The sequence below is a fragment of the Engystomops pustulosus genome, chromosome 3, assembly GCF_040894005.1.
Source record: "Engystomops pustulosus chromosome 3, aEngPut4.maternal, whole genome shotgun sequence".
In the NCBI taxonomy this organism is placed as follows: domain Eukaryota; kingdom Metazoa; phylum Chordata; class Amphibia; order Anura; family Leptodactylidae; genus Engystomops; species Engystomops pustulosus.
Window position 1 is genome coordinate 42,926,159 of NC_092413.1, and position 15,850 is coordinate 42,942,008.

The 15,850-nt window shown below is 44.1% G+C and overlaps 1 protein-coding gene across 4 annotated transcripts; it reads right to left on the reverse strand.

The window, feature by feature from the left end:
* Window positions 1-4: 4 nt before the first annotated feature.
* Window positions 5-15,255, reverse strand: CFAP36 (cilia and flagella associated protein 36). Of its 4 annotated transcripts, none has more exons than XM_072140605.1 (10): window positions 14,933-15,255; window positions 11,807-11,871; window positions 8,946-9,047; window positions 6,855-6,969; window positions 6,653-6,740; window positions 3,659-3,701; window positions 3,490-3,565; window positions 3,089-3,249; window positions 2,634-2,783; window positions 5-474 (listed from the first exon to the last, which is right to left on the reverse strand). In XM_072140605.1, exons 1-10 carry the CDS (start codon window positions 15,033-15,035, stop codon window positions 385-387), a joined length of 993 nt encoding a protein of 330 aa, XP_071996706.1. In that variant the 5' UTR covers window positions 15,036-15,255; the 3' UTR covers window positions 5-384. The 4 variants fall into 4 exon arrangements, with proteins under 4 accessions (XP_071996706.1, XP_071996704.1, XP_071996707.1 ...); XM_072140603.1 differs by having other exon boundaries at window positions 5-477; window positions 14,933-15,246; XM_072140606.1 differs by having other exon boundaries at window positions 5-477; window positions 3,095-3,249; window positions 14,933-15,236.
* Between the last annotated feature and the right edge of the window lie 595 nt (window positions 15,256-15,850).

Here is a 15,850-nt window from a genome sequence, read left to right on the forward strand (position 1 = left end):
AAGGTTTTGTTTTGGCAACCATAGTCACATGACTAAATGCAAAGGGTTCTACCAGAAAGCCATAAATATCTGACCTGTCATAAACCTGTGATACAAGGATTATATAGAAAATGACCACACACAGAGGCTGCTGCTGCTTCTATAACCTGGACCCCATCACTACCCATCAGACATGAATTTCGCATATATGCTGCGAATGCCTAGAGGAAGCCTTGGTAGGTAGGACTTTTGGTGGCCACGACCCGCTGTCACACTATCTCCTTTGAGATGAATGTAGGGAAAGGTTGTGGCTTAGCATTTATTTAAGGCTTGCAGAACGTGTATGTAAATGGCTTTGGCAATTAGTTCTATGGAAGATTGCGGAGCGGAGCAATGGCGGAGCGGTTACTTGTTGATCACTTCTTCTTTAAGCTTTTCTGCCAGTTGCTTTCTTTTCTGTAAGTTCTTCAATTCTTCTTCAGTCATCGCCTTCTGCTGCTGCAAAATGTAAAAATAATATGACACTAGAGAACTCCGGGGCCCAAGAGGCATTAATAGGGGACTATACGAGGCTTTGACTAGTAAAAGAATGATCCCATCCTCCTGGGCATATGCCAGTACATTAACCAAGAAATTCACTTTTTATGCAATCCTATTTCCTCAGGTATGGAACCTGGAGCCCCTTAGGCTCATTAGCATACCGTCATTCAGCCTGGTGGTAGATGCCCTTTAATACCTAAAAGAATGGTGTTATATCTGATCAATAGGAGACTATGTGCTCCACGGTGGCTCATATTGGTCCCCTTATCGCTGTATATTGTGTATAGGGTTTTTTTTTAATGGTGTTCGGTGATAAACACTTGTGAAAAACATGCTTATTATAAGATTAGGTGGAACTATTGTAGGTTTTTGTATTGATTGAGTGGTCACATTTTTCATTTGCTTATTTCTTGTAAATAACGGGGGATACGTTTTTCTTTGGTTTGTAAGTTAATAACTTCACAAAGAGTTATCAGCAGGTTTGAGGGGTCAATACTGCAGATACAAACCCTTTAAAGATACTAAACCAACATAGGGAGAGATTATTTTTTTTTTTACAATGATCTATTGCCACTAGGCTCCATTTACTAAACAAACTGGAGGTGCTTAGTTACATTGTGGTACTGCATGGCGTCTGTCGCTTCTGTGGTGGGGACCCATGGCCATGGGTGCTATGCCTGCCAGTATGGGTGCTAGGGGGCGACTGGGTCTTGGTCCCTGCTGGCGCTGTGTTGCAGCAGCAGTGGATGCCACGTGATGCAGCACCTAATAGCATAAGGACCCACTACAACGAGGTCACCGTGAAGTGGTTACTGGGCCTATACAATTCAATCAAAATGTAACCAAGAACCTCGAGTTTGTTTTGTAATGTAGTTAGTGGATGTGGATGAGTGGTGCAGTTCTGTTTTCTCTCCCAAATGTTTTTTTTAAACATACTGTTGAAATTTAGGCCCCAAAACCAGTTCTGATCCAAGGGCAATACATCCAAAACAGGCAACAAGACAAGGCACGAGAACTAAAGAATAATTTGTGACTTCATGTTGGGTTCAAAACCTGCCTCAAAAGGAAACACATTCAGATTCTGCAGTCATGGAATATCTGTTTATTTTTTTGCAGGGGCTATTCTAAGAGGTGGGTGCAGAAAAGGGAGAATATAAGGGGCAACTGTAAAGAGGGGGGTACAGGATAGAAGGCATTATAAGGGGGTTTCTATATGAAAGATAGCATTATGGGGGCAGTTGTGTGAAAAGGGGCGTTATAAAGAGGGAGGTTTCAGGAGAGGGGGTAGGCTGGATTAGGTCTAGGGTAAAGTCAGGGCACTCAAATTTTGGAGAGCAAAAAAAAATAAAAAATTGTCTTGCAGTCAGCTCCTAGTAACAAAAAAGTTGGGGACCGACATAAGGACTAGTATTATCTACACAACTGCATCATCTAGTTCAAAGAGGACAAATCACGTATACAACATTTATCTCATAGTCCTGCTCACTGGTTAACCCAGACAGTGCTGGCAAGTAAAACAAACTCTCAGTAAGTTAATGCTGGGCACTGTGGGGTCAGCTAAAGCAAGGCAGGTGACGCTCAGTGTCTTACATTAACACACCCCGGGCTTATTTATCAGGGCTTCTGACCCAAGGGGCATAGGAGAGCATGAAGTGGAGCACGGCTGGTGACGCCACCCCCCGGATACATCAAGAGGCCAAAGCCTTGTATGATGAGAGCGCCGGCATTTGATAAATAAGCCCCACTGAGTGAGTTCACAGAACTATATGGAATAAGAGCGTTATATATACCATTATGCCTAACTATATGATGCAGTTATAAGACATTAATACACGGAGGGGTACACGGAGGTCACTGACAATTTGTTACTTTTATACACTTGTGTCATTTTAGTTGTGGATACTGAGCCCCTAGTGAACATTTAGGGAGTTAAAACCAGTGGATTCCTTTTACACTTACATGTGTATCTGTGTTTAAACAAAGGTTACATTTAAATTAATTCCTATCCCCCTATCCCAGGGACAAGCCAATTAATATGTCATACATCTGTATCATTGCAGTGATTTTCTGTAAGAGTAAAAAATAACAAAAGAAATAGTTTGTTGACAAGTTACCTGTTTTGGGAAAGGCACCATCTCCTTTGGCTCTTCAGTATTTTGGGTTTCCTTCTTAGATTCCCCTTTGCGCGCTAAAAGCTCTGCTCTCCTTTGTTTCAGATACTCTGCTCGTGCCTGGAGCTGTTCTTTCTCTGTCTGCGTCAAACTCTGCTGAAAACATTGTAGAAAGCTTCATATCTATGTAAAGCATTGTGCACAAACAAATCTCAGCAATTCCTCCATTAATCTAATTTTTTTTATCCCTTATTACAATTTAAAATGAGAAATGTATGAAGAAGTCTACTGTATGCTCTGCCACCTCTTCCCCCTCGCGCTCCTGTAGAGTCTTCTCTATTCTTCTATCCATTATTCCTGTCTGGATGTTCTTTGGAATCTCCATTCTACACGTCCAGAGTGACAATGTTGAGGACATACCTGTAGCCCCTGTATTCCCCGTTATGTCATGTACTCACACTTACAGTGCCCTGTATTCCGGCTTCTTTCCTGGCTTGGTCCATCCAGGCCTCCGCTGCTTCGCTGCTACTAAGCTCTTTGAGTCTGACGGATGGTTGCTTGTATGGAAGTTCTTGGTCTTTTGATGGCTGCTTGATGCTATGAAGAGGTTTGGCTTGTTCTGTAGATTAGAAGCGCAATGAACACATAATACAAGCGACAAAAAGGACTCTATAGGTGAGCAGCTGAGCAGTACAGTGCAAGCATGAAAAGGGGTAGATGTCAGATAATCCACCAGCCATTGATGGAAGCAGCAACTGGTGTATTATGCCTTTAGTTTTTTTACATAGCTTTTTACAAAAGTGGAGTTGGAAGAACTTTTTGGGGGTCTGAAAATAACTTTAAATAATCCCAGCCTCACCTCTCTCTGGAGTTGTCACTTTGTCAGGTCTGGACGTCTTGGGGACATTCCTATTTATGGCGACATCACTTTTTTCCTGAGCGGGTGGGGGAGGGGATGAAAAAGAATAGAACATTACAAGCTCTTCATAAAACATAGTGATATGAATAAAGAAGTGATCTTTCCCAACCTTTCTACGCAACTGTTCCTGTTCATATTCCTCTCTTGATATCCTAGAAAAACAACACACAAATAAATTGAAAGGAGAATGATCCGCACTGAACATGGAGGAAGCCTTATATACTACTGATGAATACTGAACTTCTTTACATTATGATAGAGAGAATAAAGAGTATTAAATGCCTCAGAGCTTCCTTTCCATCTCTCCAGGTGGAATTCCAAAGATTTGGTTCTCATAGTAACTTTAAGGTCAACCTGACTTCACTCACAATTTTCTCTTTACTTTTTCTCCACCTGAGCCACAGCCCTGCTCCCTCTTCCTTCCCCAGGTTAGGCCGACAAAGGATCCAACATCATACTGGGTCATATTGTAGATGGTGCACCCGTTCCATCCCAGGAAATGGCACAGGCCTCTTATCCAGATATCCAATTGTTTAGGTTAGGATACAGTCAGATGACCATTCTGACTTCGGTCTTCCGCGACTGACCTGTAGCCCCTTTTTAGGATGCCATCCCCCTTGGAAGATGCTAACACAGGGAATCCGAAATATCTACCGAGATTACTGATGCGAAAAAGCCTTCCTCTCTTCTCATAAGATGCTACTAACTTTCAGTTATGAGGAAAGATTAAAACTAGATTTATTTTGTCTGGAAAAGAGACGTCTACGAGGAGGGACATACCGTATATACTCGAGTATAAGCCGAGACCCATAATTTTACCACAGAAAAAACATATTGACTCGAGTATAAGCCGAGGGTGTAGTATACAGCCAGCCCAACGTAGCAAACAGCCTGCCCCCATGCAGCATACAGCCTGCCCCCATGCAGCATACAGCCTGCCCCCATGCAGCATACAGCCTGCCCCCTTGCAGCATACAGCCTGCCCCCATGCAGCATACAGCCTGCCCCCTTGCAGCATACAGCCTGCCCCCATGCAGCATACAGCCTGCCCCCATGCAGCATACAGCCTGCCCCCATGCAGCATACAGCCTGCCCCCATGCAGCATACAGCCTGCCCCCATGCAGCATACAGCCTGCCCCCATGCAGCATACAGCCTGCCCCCATGCAGCATACAGCCTGCCCCCATGCAGCATACAGCCTGCCCCCATGCAGCATACAGCCTGCCCCCATGCAGCATACAGCCTGCCCCCTTGCAGCATACAGCTAAAAAAATTAAATTTAATACTCACCCTCTGGTGTCCCCGATGTTCGCCGCGGCTCCCGGCAGCTTCTTTACTCTTCTATCTTCTCTGGCCGGGAGATCGCGCCGCCCGTTGCACACTGTGATGCGACACTGTCGCCTCTAATGACGTCATCAGCGGTGACAGCGCTGCATCACACTGTGCGGCGGCCAGCAGATCGCATGGACGCGACTCTGCCAGCTAGAGAAGACAGAAGAGGAGACACGGGGAGCCGCGACAGGGATCGGGAGCCGCAACGAACATCGGGGACACCGGAGGGTGAGTATTAATTTTTTTTTATCATTGACTCGTGTATAAGCCGAGGCAAGGTTTTTCAGCACATTTTTTGTGCTGAAAAACTCGGCTTATACACGAGTATATACGGTAATTAATTTACATAAATATATGAATGATCTATACAAAAAAATATGGTGGAAAGTTGTTCCAGAATAAATCAAATCAAAAGACGAGGGGGCACTGTCTGCATTTGGAGAATACAAGGTTTAATCTTCAGAGGCGACAGGGCTTTTTACTATGAGAACTGTCAATCTTTGGAATAGCCTGCCTCAGGTGCTGGTCACAGCAGGGACAGCAGAGAGCTTCAAGAAGGGTCTAGATGCCTTTTTACACCTAAATAACATTGATGGTTATATTATATAGAATTGTTTCCCCTAAATCCATTCCTTATCCAATCCCTTCTTGGTTGAACTTGATGGACAAGTGTCTTTTTTCAACCATATAAACTATGAAACTGAACTTGTAGTGTCCAGGAGAATTATAAGGTACCATCTCCAAGGTATCCATGTCCTCTGACATGGATACCTAGGATATTCAAGAGGTGCCCAATATATGTTTAAGGTGCAGTGTGGAGGTGAGTTCTACTCTTCATATCTGGTGGAGTTGCTCTTTGCACCAGCTTTTCTGGAATAAGGCATTTGACATATCACTGGTAAACGGATCTCTGCCAAACCCCTGGTATCCCAGTTATCGATTTTGCCAGGCTCCGTCTCCTCTCTGCCCCCCTTGGTGGTTGAATGAATTTAGGAACTCCAGTTATTCAAAAGATGGAGCAGAAAGCTTTCAAGGGAAACCTTTCAAGGATCCCAGGAGTTTCAGGATGTGTTTCTCTGTACCAATAGAATATTGTCACATTCTGGAGCTCCCCTCAGGGACAGCTCCCCTCTCAGGTCCCCCCCCCCCCTCCTCCTCCTCCCAGTGCCTAGTGAAAGGGGACACATATATATATATATATATATATATATATATATATATATATATATATATATATATATGTTTCCCACCTCTTTGTGTAGACCGCCAACAGGTGGAGTGCCATGTCAATAAAACATGCAGCTAATTTGAAGGCCATGGCATATTCCCGACTGTGTTGCCTGGGTCTTTTCTGCTGTCATAAGTGAGTGCACCTTTACCACCGGGGTCACAAACAACAGATCACAAAGCCTTTGTTTGCAACCCATGATATGTACACATTCATGTGCATGAGGCCTAAAATCTGTACCACACGGTGTGATGATGCTTGGTGGCTGTTACAGTGCTGAGCACTATGTGGGGTGCTGGGCTGGGGCTCAAAACCACTGGTAAGGTCTTTTATTTGCACATAATACATACAAGGCGGCGTTGCCATTCTTCAGATGCTACTTTGCATTCTACTCACTCTCAGGGGTTGGAAAACTGACTTAAACATCAAATGTTAAGTGCTGGGATATACTAAGCAGCATCTCTAGTTTGTCCAGGATTTAGAAAAAGTTTTTTTTTTTTTAATATGGCTCCAATCTTTTACCACAGGGTATGGACCAAGTACCTTAAAGCTTCTGAGATCATTCTTATCTCCTGTTGTTCGAGGTCCGATATGAAATCGGCACCGTTTTTCAGGCATTCTGGAAGCTCACCTAAAAAAAAAAATAAAATAGAATAAATGGTTATACCTGTATGTAAGAAACAAGGGGACTCCCCAATCTTATATATAACATATAAAGTGATGGCGGTAAATGTCCATGTACTACCATTCTTCTGCTGGATGATCTGGATGGCTTGTAGCTGAAGCTCTATGTTCTTCTGCAGCATCATTTCTTTAAAGACGGCAAAATCTTCTACAGCTACGACACCCTGCAGTATATTCTGTAACAAGGACAAAACAAGTCAGTGTCATCCCATTGTCAGAAAAAACTGAAGGTTGTGTCTGGTCTCCCATAATTCCTGGTCCCATCAATGAAAGCTTAGTGCATGGCGGTGCACACGCCGATTGCTGTGTAGATTAAGTTACCTAAGGTCAATAGGAGGATTACAAGTGTATTATCCCTTAATCTATGTTATCCTTCAAAAGGCTATCCGGAAAGATTTATGGCGGGAGAAAACATGACATATGTCGCCTCAACATGACTGGAAACTATAGATATTATGAAGCTATTCCGTAACAATGATGGTCGTCTAATAGACATGTGACTATCAAGGGGTTGACAAATTTAAAAATAACCTATTAGTGCAAGAGGGAACCTGTCAGCAGGTTTAAGCACCCGTTCTAATCCTGTTGAGATTTGGGCTCCCAAATCGGAGATTGGGAACCCAAAGTTCATAGTCTGGGAACTGAAGTTTTAGATGTTGCCATGGGGCAATGGCTGCCAGTGACTTTCAGGTGACAAGGATCTACGTAACATTAATTGTTCTCTGTGGTATAGATCTAATACAAAGCCTGTGCCTTAATGATGGTGCCCATGGGAAGTGGGCGAGTCTTTAGGTTGCATCTCATTGTAGCTGTAGCCTTATAACCTCTAATTCTGGGTTTGATGATGTGGAGGGTTTGCAGTACCTGAGAGCTGTAGACGTGTCCCATGATGTGGCTTGTAGTAGACATCACCATAGAGGTAAAGCCTCATAAAAAACGCTTTTTCCCAAAGTACCGGCCATTGTGTCCCCTACCAGTGAGTGCCATGTGTCTATAATTTAACATCAGTGAAAGTCTATGATGTGTGAAGGTTATGAACATGCACATAGATGCGTATAAAGACACTGCATCATTCACATCATCAGTCACACGGAGATCTGATTAATGGAGCCGAGGATGATACTTTAGTAAGAGGATTATCCGCATTGCTATTTGTTTGATGCAAACATGGGAATAGATCAATCTTCTGTGTCCCTTTAAATCTAGCTAGGCCGTGTGACCACACACAAAAAGGCTCCAGAAACCTCACTGAATTCTGACTCAGGGGTCGCTTTCATCATATTTGGGGGGGTAACAAGTATTGCCTTCTGTTGTAGGTATTTAGATGTACAGTATATACTCGAGTATAAGCAGAGATCCCTACTTCTACCCCCAAAAAACGCAAAACTTATTGACTCAAGTATAAGCCTAGGGTGGAAAATGCAGCCAATGCAATTTAATAAAATTTCCAGCAGAAACCCCCATTAGTGTTTGTACTACTTATTAAAAAAAAAAGTGGAAAAATGAAAAAAAAAAAAAACTTATTTTTTGACATTTGTAGTCATTTTATAAAGAAAAAAAATATATATATATATATATATTATATCAATAAAACAACCCTATCAAGTTAAAGTCTCACATGTCATGAAAAAAAGTAAAAATTGATGATATGATAAGTAAAGCTTTTCCAGAGATATCAGGTCATTTACATAAACACAAAGCAGAGATGCAAAAACTGACCTGGACATTCAGGAATCAATGACCCTCAGTCATGAAAGGGTTAAAGTAGGCTTCTGGGCAATGTGTCACAGATCTACAGACGGTATCACTGTGACATTCCCTATACAGGCAGTCCCCGAATTACAGACGACTCTTAGTTACAAACAGACCCCTCTGCCTCATGTAACCTCTCTGGATGCCAGTAATTTACTGAACTCCAGTCCCAGACTGCAATGATCAGCTGTACGGTGTCTGCAATGAGGCTTTATTGATAATCCTTTGTCCAATTACAGCCCAAAATTATGAAAATCCTATTGTCACAAGGACTAAAAAAAAAAAAAAAACTTTTCTGAAGTTACAAATATAAAATATACCAGTTCTAACTTACATACAAATTCAACTTAAGAACAAACCAATTACATGTACAGGCCGCCCCCTGGGTTATGTTATTCACCTTAACATCTGGAGAATGGGCGATGGGAGAAGAACACGCTTGTTGGAACTGCTCCTCAGTAATCCCCATCTCCGTCAGATGTTCATCTATCAGCTTTTCCACCTACAAAAGAACGAGGGGTTTCAGAACTAAGTTCGTATACAAATGGTTAATAAACATTATGGGGCACATTTACTAAGGGTCCGCAGACTGCATTTCCGTCGGGTTTCCCGACGCATTTAACAGGGGTTTTTGGCGCACGCGATCAGATTTTGGTGCAATTGCACCGACTTTTATGCGACACAAACCGGGGGGGCGTGGCCATCGGACAACCAGACTGATTCGGACTAAGCGCGGGATTTAACATTCAAAATTGTGCGTGCACCAGGAAGAAGAAGGTGAACTCCGGCGGACCTGAGCGGGGAGCGACACATGCAGGAAATTGGACGCACGATCTTAATGAATCGCGTCAGCTCTGAATCTTAGTCGGACAACGCACCTAAGGGATCGCGACAGGACGGATACGTTAATGTGCCCTTATATCTTATAGATTTATCCCTTTTTTTCTAGGCAGATTTTCATCCCCAATTGTCCAGGTTGATTTCCGTGACTGCTTTCTTCAAAAAGGGTGCGGTCACACGTGGCACTTGCGCTGCATTTAAAGGACACCTGTCATCAGGTCTGTGTCACTTGTCCTGTCACTACTACCTGTTGGAGCAGCTCACAAGGATCCCATCCCAGCCTTTATCTAGTTATTTCATACATTATTCATTGTAAAATCATCTATTCTTTATCATGTAAATGAGGCTGGTCACATGGTCAGAGGCAGTGATGTCACCCCTGTTACCCCTCCCCTCTCCTCCCCCTGCTCATGTCTGTGTGTAATGTATAGTAAAGCATGGCTAGTGTGTGTGCTGCATCTGCTGACATGCTGCATCCTCCTAATATACAGGTGAGACACAGACATCAGCTACACATGAATCTGACATGTTCTGCTGTAACATGGCTGCCTGGAGCTGCTGTATCTCTCCTATATACACACACATGCACACAGGCTGCAGGGGGCGTGGCCACCAGCACCAGGAAGCACATCATTATACAGCCTCACATCATTATACAGGCTGTCAGTCATGCACTGGGGGTGTGGCTGCGCCTCCCACTCATGAATAGAGTGGACAGCTTGAATATGCTAATGCTTCATTGGACATTTCACAGGTCATTTGCATACAGCTTTAGGACCTCATTGCTTAGGTTTACAGGCATGTAAAGGGACAATGAAGGGATAGAGGCAATGCTCTCTAATGGCAGTTTATGAAAATATATTTAGTTTAGGGGGGTTATTTTGCATGACGGGTTCTCTTTAAAAACACAACACAAGCATCAACCCGATTGTATCTGGAAAGGCATGTGTTCTGTGACCAGCACCTACTGTCTTGCATTTAAACAAAACACATGCGATCCGGCCAAGGCCAGCCCCCAGGAGCCTGCATCACATTTATAGACATGTAACTGCAGCCTGAAGGCACAAGTTAAAGGCTCGTTATGTCACACAGCTCTGATTACTCTCTGTGATACTAACGAGCTGTGCACCTGTGCCATATCACATGACCTCCACCAGGTTATATCCACAGGAAATCAAATATAAAAGCAGAGATCTAGAAAACAGCGAGGAACAGATACATAAAATATATTGGAAAATTGCACAACTTTTCATTTTACAAACAATATCAATTATTTGCCAAAAGTGGACCACACTTAAAGGGAACCTGTCAGCACATTTGCAGCCAGTGACAGGTTCCTATAGAGCTCTAATAACTGACTGACCTTCTTTTAGCTAAAAATGTTTTTTCTTACATCCACAGAAATCACCTTTTATCTTATATTACCAGGCATAAGAGGGGGAGGTGTCCTGCTCAGCAAGCCCCTCCCATCTACTCCGCCCCATGCCTTATGCCCCCTTACTGGTCACAGTTCAGGTCATGTGACCAGAGTGACATCATCTCAGGTACTTTAGCCTCTTAATAATAGAAAGCTGTACCCCATGGACTTCTACTCTACACCATCCTCCATGGAGGCTGCTGTGATTTCATGTAATCACATACATGGTGTACAGTTTGCTATTCTTAGAAGGCTAAAGGACCTGTGATGTCGTCACTCTGGTCACACATCATGAATATAACACAAGGCACCATGTAAAAAAAAAATTTACACAATATTTCACAACTGTACGTAGAGCTTTATATGTCTGTAGTTGAATATTAGAAGACAGTCCCTAAGTACATGGAGGCAGAGCAGTGATTAGAAGAAATACAGAGCTGTCAGTCAGAATAATGGGGCGTGGCTCACTGCCAGCCTGAGAAAGAGAAGAGTCACAAACACCAGACATGAGTCACAAAAGCTAATTTGCATATCAGAAAAATGGCTATAATTAAGGTACAGTGCCCCCACTGGCAGCTAATTTTAGGTGATACAGGGAGGACTTGGTCAAAATCTGGTGACAGGTCCTCTTTAAGTAATGAGACTAGGAAGTGCACTTTGTTACTTAAAAAACAAGCCCTTATATGTCTCTGTACACAGAAAAATAAAAATATAAAGGATTTTTCAAGGAAGAGAGCAAAAAACTGAAACACAAAAAAGTATAATGGGCATCTGCAGGAAGGGGTGCAGCTCCCAATAATTACTCTTACCAGAGAGCTTTACACATTTGTCAGGGTTCCTTTAAATCTCTGGTCAGTAGGTTGTGCTATATACCTACACATAGATAAAAACTGTATAATGCCCCATATAGGGGAGAAAGGATCTACATCTGTTATGCACATGTCCACTGATAGAACCAAGAATCAGATCTAAGTCCCCATCCAGAGGTAGAGGAAGAGATTTACCAGGTCCTTGTATTCATTGTGAATCTCTGTATACGACAACTTGTTCTCCTCTTCATCATCAAACACTGGAATCAGAAATATCAGGGTGTCAGTATATATCACATGTAATGTGCAGAGGGGCATACATACAGGTGCATTCACCATCCCAAACACTGGAATCAGAAATATCAGGGTGTCAGTATATATCACATGTAATGTGCAGAGGGGCATACATACAGGTACATTCACCATCCCAAACACTGGAATCAGAAATATCAGGGTGTCAGTATATATCACATGTAATGTGTAGAGGGGCATACATACAGGTACATTCACCATCCCAAACACTGGAATCAGAAATATCAGGGTGTCAGTATATATCACATGTAATGTGTAGAGGGGCATACATACAGGTGCATTCACCATCCCAAACACTGGCACTAGAGACATTTATACAAATAGCACAACAATTATGTAGCCCCTGGACACAGAGTATAATGTAAGGGATGGGGGAAGCTCTGCAGGCCGGACACCTATGAGTTGTAGGTTTCCAGAGCTCACCCATGGCTGTATACAGCTGACGACATGCACTCCTTTAATATTGGGGAACAAGGGGTCCTGCGGTTTTCAGGATTGTGGGGGATCCAGCTATTGGTTCATCCTTCATCATGTGGATAGAGGATAAATTGTCTTCATGAGAAAACCACATAAAGGAAATCTACCAAGAGGAATCTATCATCACAAGTAGATCTGACCTGATCTGTAATGTAATAATCCTGGAAGCTAACTTGTTAAAAAACCTTATTTTAGTAATATGTAAATTACCTGCAGAGGCTCCTGGGGCGTGTACTAGGCGGGCACTTGGTGCTAAGGCTACCCCACACCCCAGTAGCCTCTGCAGGTAATTTACATATTACTAAAATAAGGTTTTTTAACAAGTTAGCTTCCAGGATTATTACATTACAGATTAGGGCAGAGGCCGGAGGAATCTACCATCACATCTACTTCTGATAGGAGATTCCTCATGGTAAACATACAAATGAACAATGTCCCAACGCACTCCAGTATTTTAATTTTAAATACCCCAAAAATGCTGCCTCTTAAAGGGAACCTGTTAGGGTGATTTGGGACACTAAACCAACTACAAGTCCTGTGATTTAGTGTCCAGAATCGCCCTGTAACATCTCTGTCTTACACTCACCAATTGCAGACCACAAAAGAGATTATGGAGCGATTTGGGACACTAAGCCGCCGGAACATAGGGACAAAATGGTTTGCAGGTTCCCTTCAAAATCCTTGTATGTCAATAAATCATCTTACGAGTCATTCAATGTCAGAAGGGGTCAATCAGCCTGCACACAATTCTGGTGCCTTCCTCTGTGTGGGTCATTGTGCACACAGGACCTCAGAAGGTCCTATACAGCCATACAGGAGAGGGGTCAGTGCCTACTTGTAGACATTCATTCGTCTGTAGGAAGCTCATACTTTGTCTTGTGCTGTCAGTGAAGCTCTGGGAGGGCAGTAATTACAGGAGCGTACAAGTCTCTACAGGAGCCCATCCCTACTCCAGGAGAGCCCCCAGGCCAAACGGCCCACAGGACCAGCAGTCAGTCTGGTTACACAGGGATACCTGTCACCATAGACACCATCTAATCATCCCAAGACTATTCCTTCCAGTCATCTGTGATATCCTTGGAAAACGCAGAATCCCTATAGAAAGTTTTATATCCACAGAAGAACCGGGACCATATAATATTATAATAGATGTACTAACAGAACAGACAGATTGCAGGTCCTGTCTGTACAAAACGGACATAAAGGGAGAGGGGTAAAGCCATAGATGGCTGTATTGTGTCTAGAAATATCGGCAGGGTTCATCCTCCTCACATCTCCATTGAAACGTATGCGATTGGTAATGAGCACCCAGTGTTTTGCATTGTTTACATGTCTGCCAATAGGCCGAGCCCCGGACACGAACATTTGAATTGCGTTTCTAAGCACAACTGCAGCCGAAATCTGAAGAAGACGGATACAAGAAAATATCCTGAATCGCAGCACAGTCATTGCCCTAAACAGGGATATAAGCAGATGGAGAAGAGCGGCCGGAGCAACCAAGAACGTCATCATGGACGGTCCAGCAACTGTGTATCAGCTCAGATTTCGGGTCTGAAAACCTAATCTCAGATGCAAAATGTAACTAAACTCGTAGAGACATGAAAATGGAGAGACGGATGGAAAGTTGCAAATCTCTACTGCTAAAAGCCCAAGGCCTCATACACGTGAAGGTAATGGGGAGCACAATCCCCCCCCCCAAACAATTGGCGCCTGGATCATGGTCTCCATAGTCGTCTATGGCACACGCCTCAATGCACCGTGACCCAAAAAATATAGGACAGGTCCTATAGATTGCCGCATTACGGCGCCGCATGCTAGACATTCTATGGAAAGGGGACGGGTGAGGAGCGCTCACCCCTCCTCTCTCCTGAACCCAGCTGGATGTCGCCCAGGGTGAGGATCTGTTCGGGTGAATGAGGCACAGTGTAACAGCCTGTGAAGCTACAGCATGGATGGTTTCTAGTAACACGATGGATGACAAATATAAGAAGATACCACAGTCATGGTGCCTGGAGTAAGTGTCCATGCTTTATCAAGATGGATTTTGATTTCCTTTAAAACATGACAGAACCTAGAGATCGGAGCGGTCCAAGTGGCAGGAATATGAGAGAAGCCGGTGATCAGTACAACAACCTCAGAGAGGGGCACAGGTCGCTTCTGGGGGATCCCAGAGATCATCAGTCATCGCCCTGGGGAATTTTTGTCAGTTTTCGCAGCAGTTTCCTCGCTTTGTGGAGCATCTAACATGGAGCTGTCACCACAGAGTTATATTCATTATGTAAAAATCTGCAGCAGAATCTCAGTACGTGTTCACACACACGGTACAGGTCAGTAACATTGGGCAGCGCTAAGTATTAGGGTGTACACAGACTGACCCCCATAAACCTGAGGGAAGAGGGGGGGCACATACTTTTCCTTCTCCTCCATTTACCTCAGATCCAATCACAGCCCCCCTCCCCCCCATACATGGCGGTGCCCCCTCACATCTGTATCCAGCCAGGCACTACCCGGCATGCCCCGGGGCTGCGCTACCTGAGCACTTGTGTTCTATGAAGCCGCTGACGGGCACAGTCCAGGCCGGGCAGGACAGGAAGGCCAGGACGCTCTCCAGCACCCACTCTGCGTCCTCGGCCATTGGGAGCCGCTCCGTGTCTTCTTCTGTATGTGACACGGGAGCCCGGATGAGATCCGTGCGCGCGCCTGCAGGGGGCGTCTCCAGGACACGGACTAAACATTGGCGGGAGCGCGCACCCCCTCCGCGATGTGTGAGGCAGCGGAGCCGAGCGCGTCACCCGGACACTACGTCAGCTCTGCTACACTGTGCTACACTGCCCACTGCTCATACAGAACAGAGAACACTAAATAATCGGCATAAATATGTAACCTGGGGGGAAAAAAAGTTGCACTTGATGGTCACATCCCAGGAGAGGAGACTGGGAATCTAACGTGGCCATCACAAGTAGGCGGGGCCATTGCGAGTAGGCGGGGTCACCCTAAATAAATCTTATCAAATGGTAGAATAAGGTTACATAAGAATAATTTAATAATAATAAGGCAGATAAGAAAGGGATTAGTTTGCAGCTGAGGTGTGTATTGTGATATTCTGCAGCAGCACAGATGTGTATTGTGATATTCTGCAGAAGCACAGATATGTCTTATGAGGTTCCGCAGCAGCACAGATGTGTCTTATGAGGTTCTGCAGCAGCACAGATGTGTCTTATGAGGTTCTGCAGCAGCACAGATGTGTCTTATGAGGTTCTGCAGCAGCACAGATGTGTCTAATGGGGTTCAGCAGCAGCTCAGGTGTGTCTAATGAGGTTCTGCATCAGCTCAGGTGTGTCTAATGGGGTTCAGCAGCAGCTCAGGTGTGTCTAATGAGGTTCTGCAGCAGCTCAGGTGTGTCTAATGAGGGTCAGCAGCAGCTCAGGTGTGTCTAATGATGTTTTGCAG

What these genes read in the sequence shown, in the direction of transcription:
- CFAP36 (XM_072140603.1), bottom strand. Translation starts at nt 15,035, where the DNA reads ATGGCCGAGGACGCAGAGTGGGTGCTGGAGAGCGTCCTGGCCTTCCTG. An exon ending in GATCATCCAGCAGAAGAATG is followed by an intron (nt 6,741 to 6,854) that starts GTAGTACATGGA and finishes TTTTTTTTTTAG; the next exon opens with GTGAGCTTCCAGAATGCCTG. An exon ending in TGGTGCCTTTCCCAAAACAG is followed by an intron (nt 478 to 2,633) that starts GTAACTTGTCAA and finishes TACATTTTGCAG; the next exon opens with CAGCAGAAGGCGATGACTGA.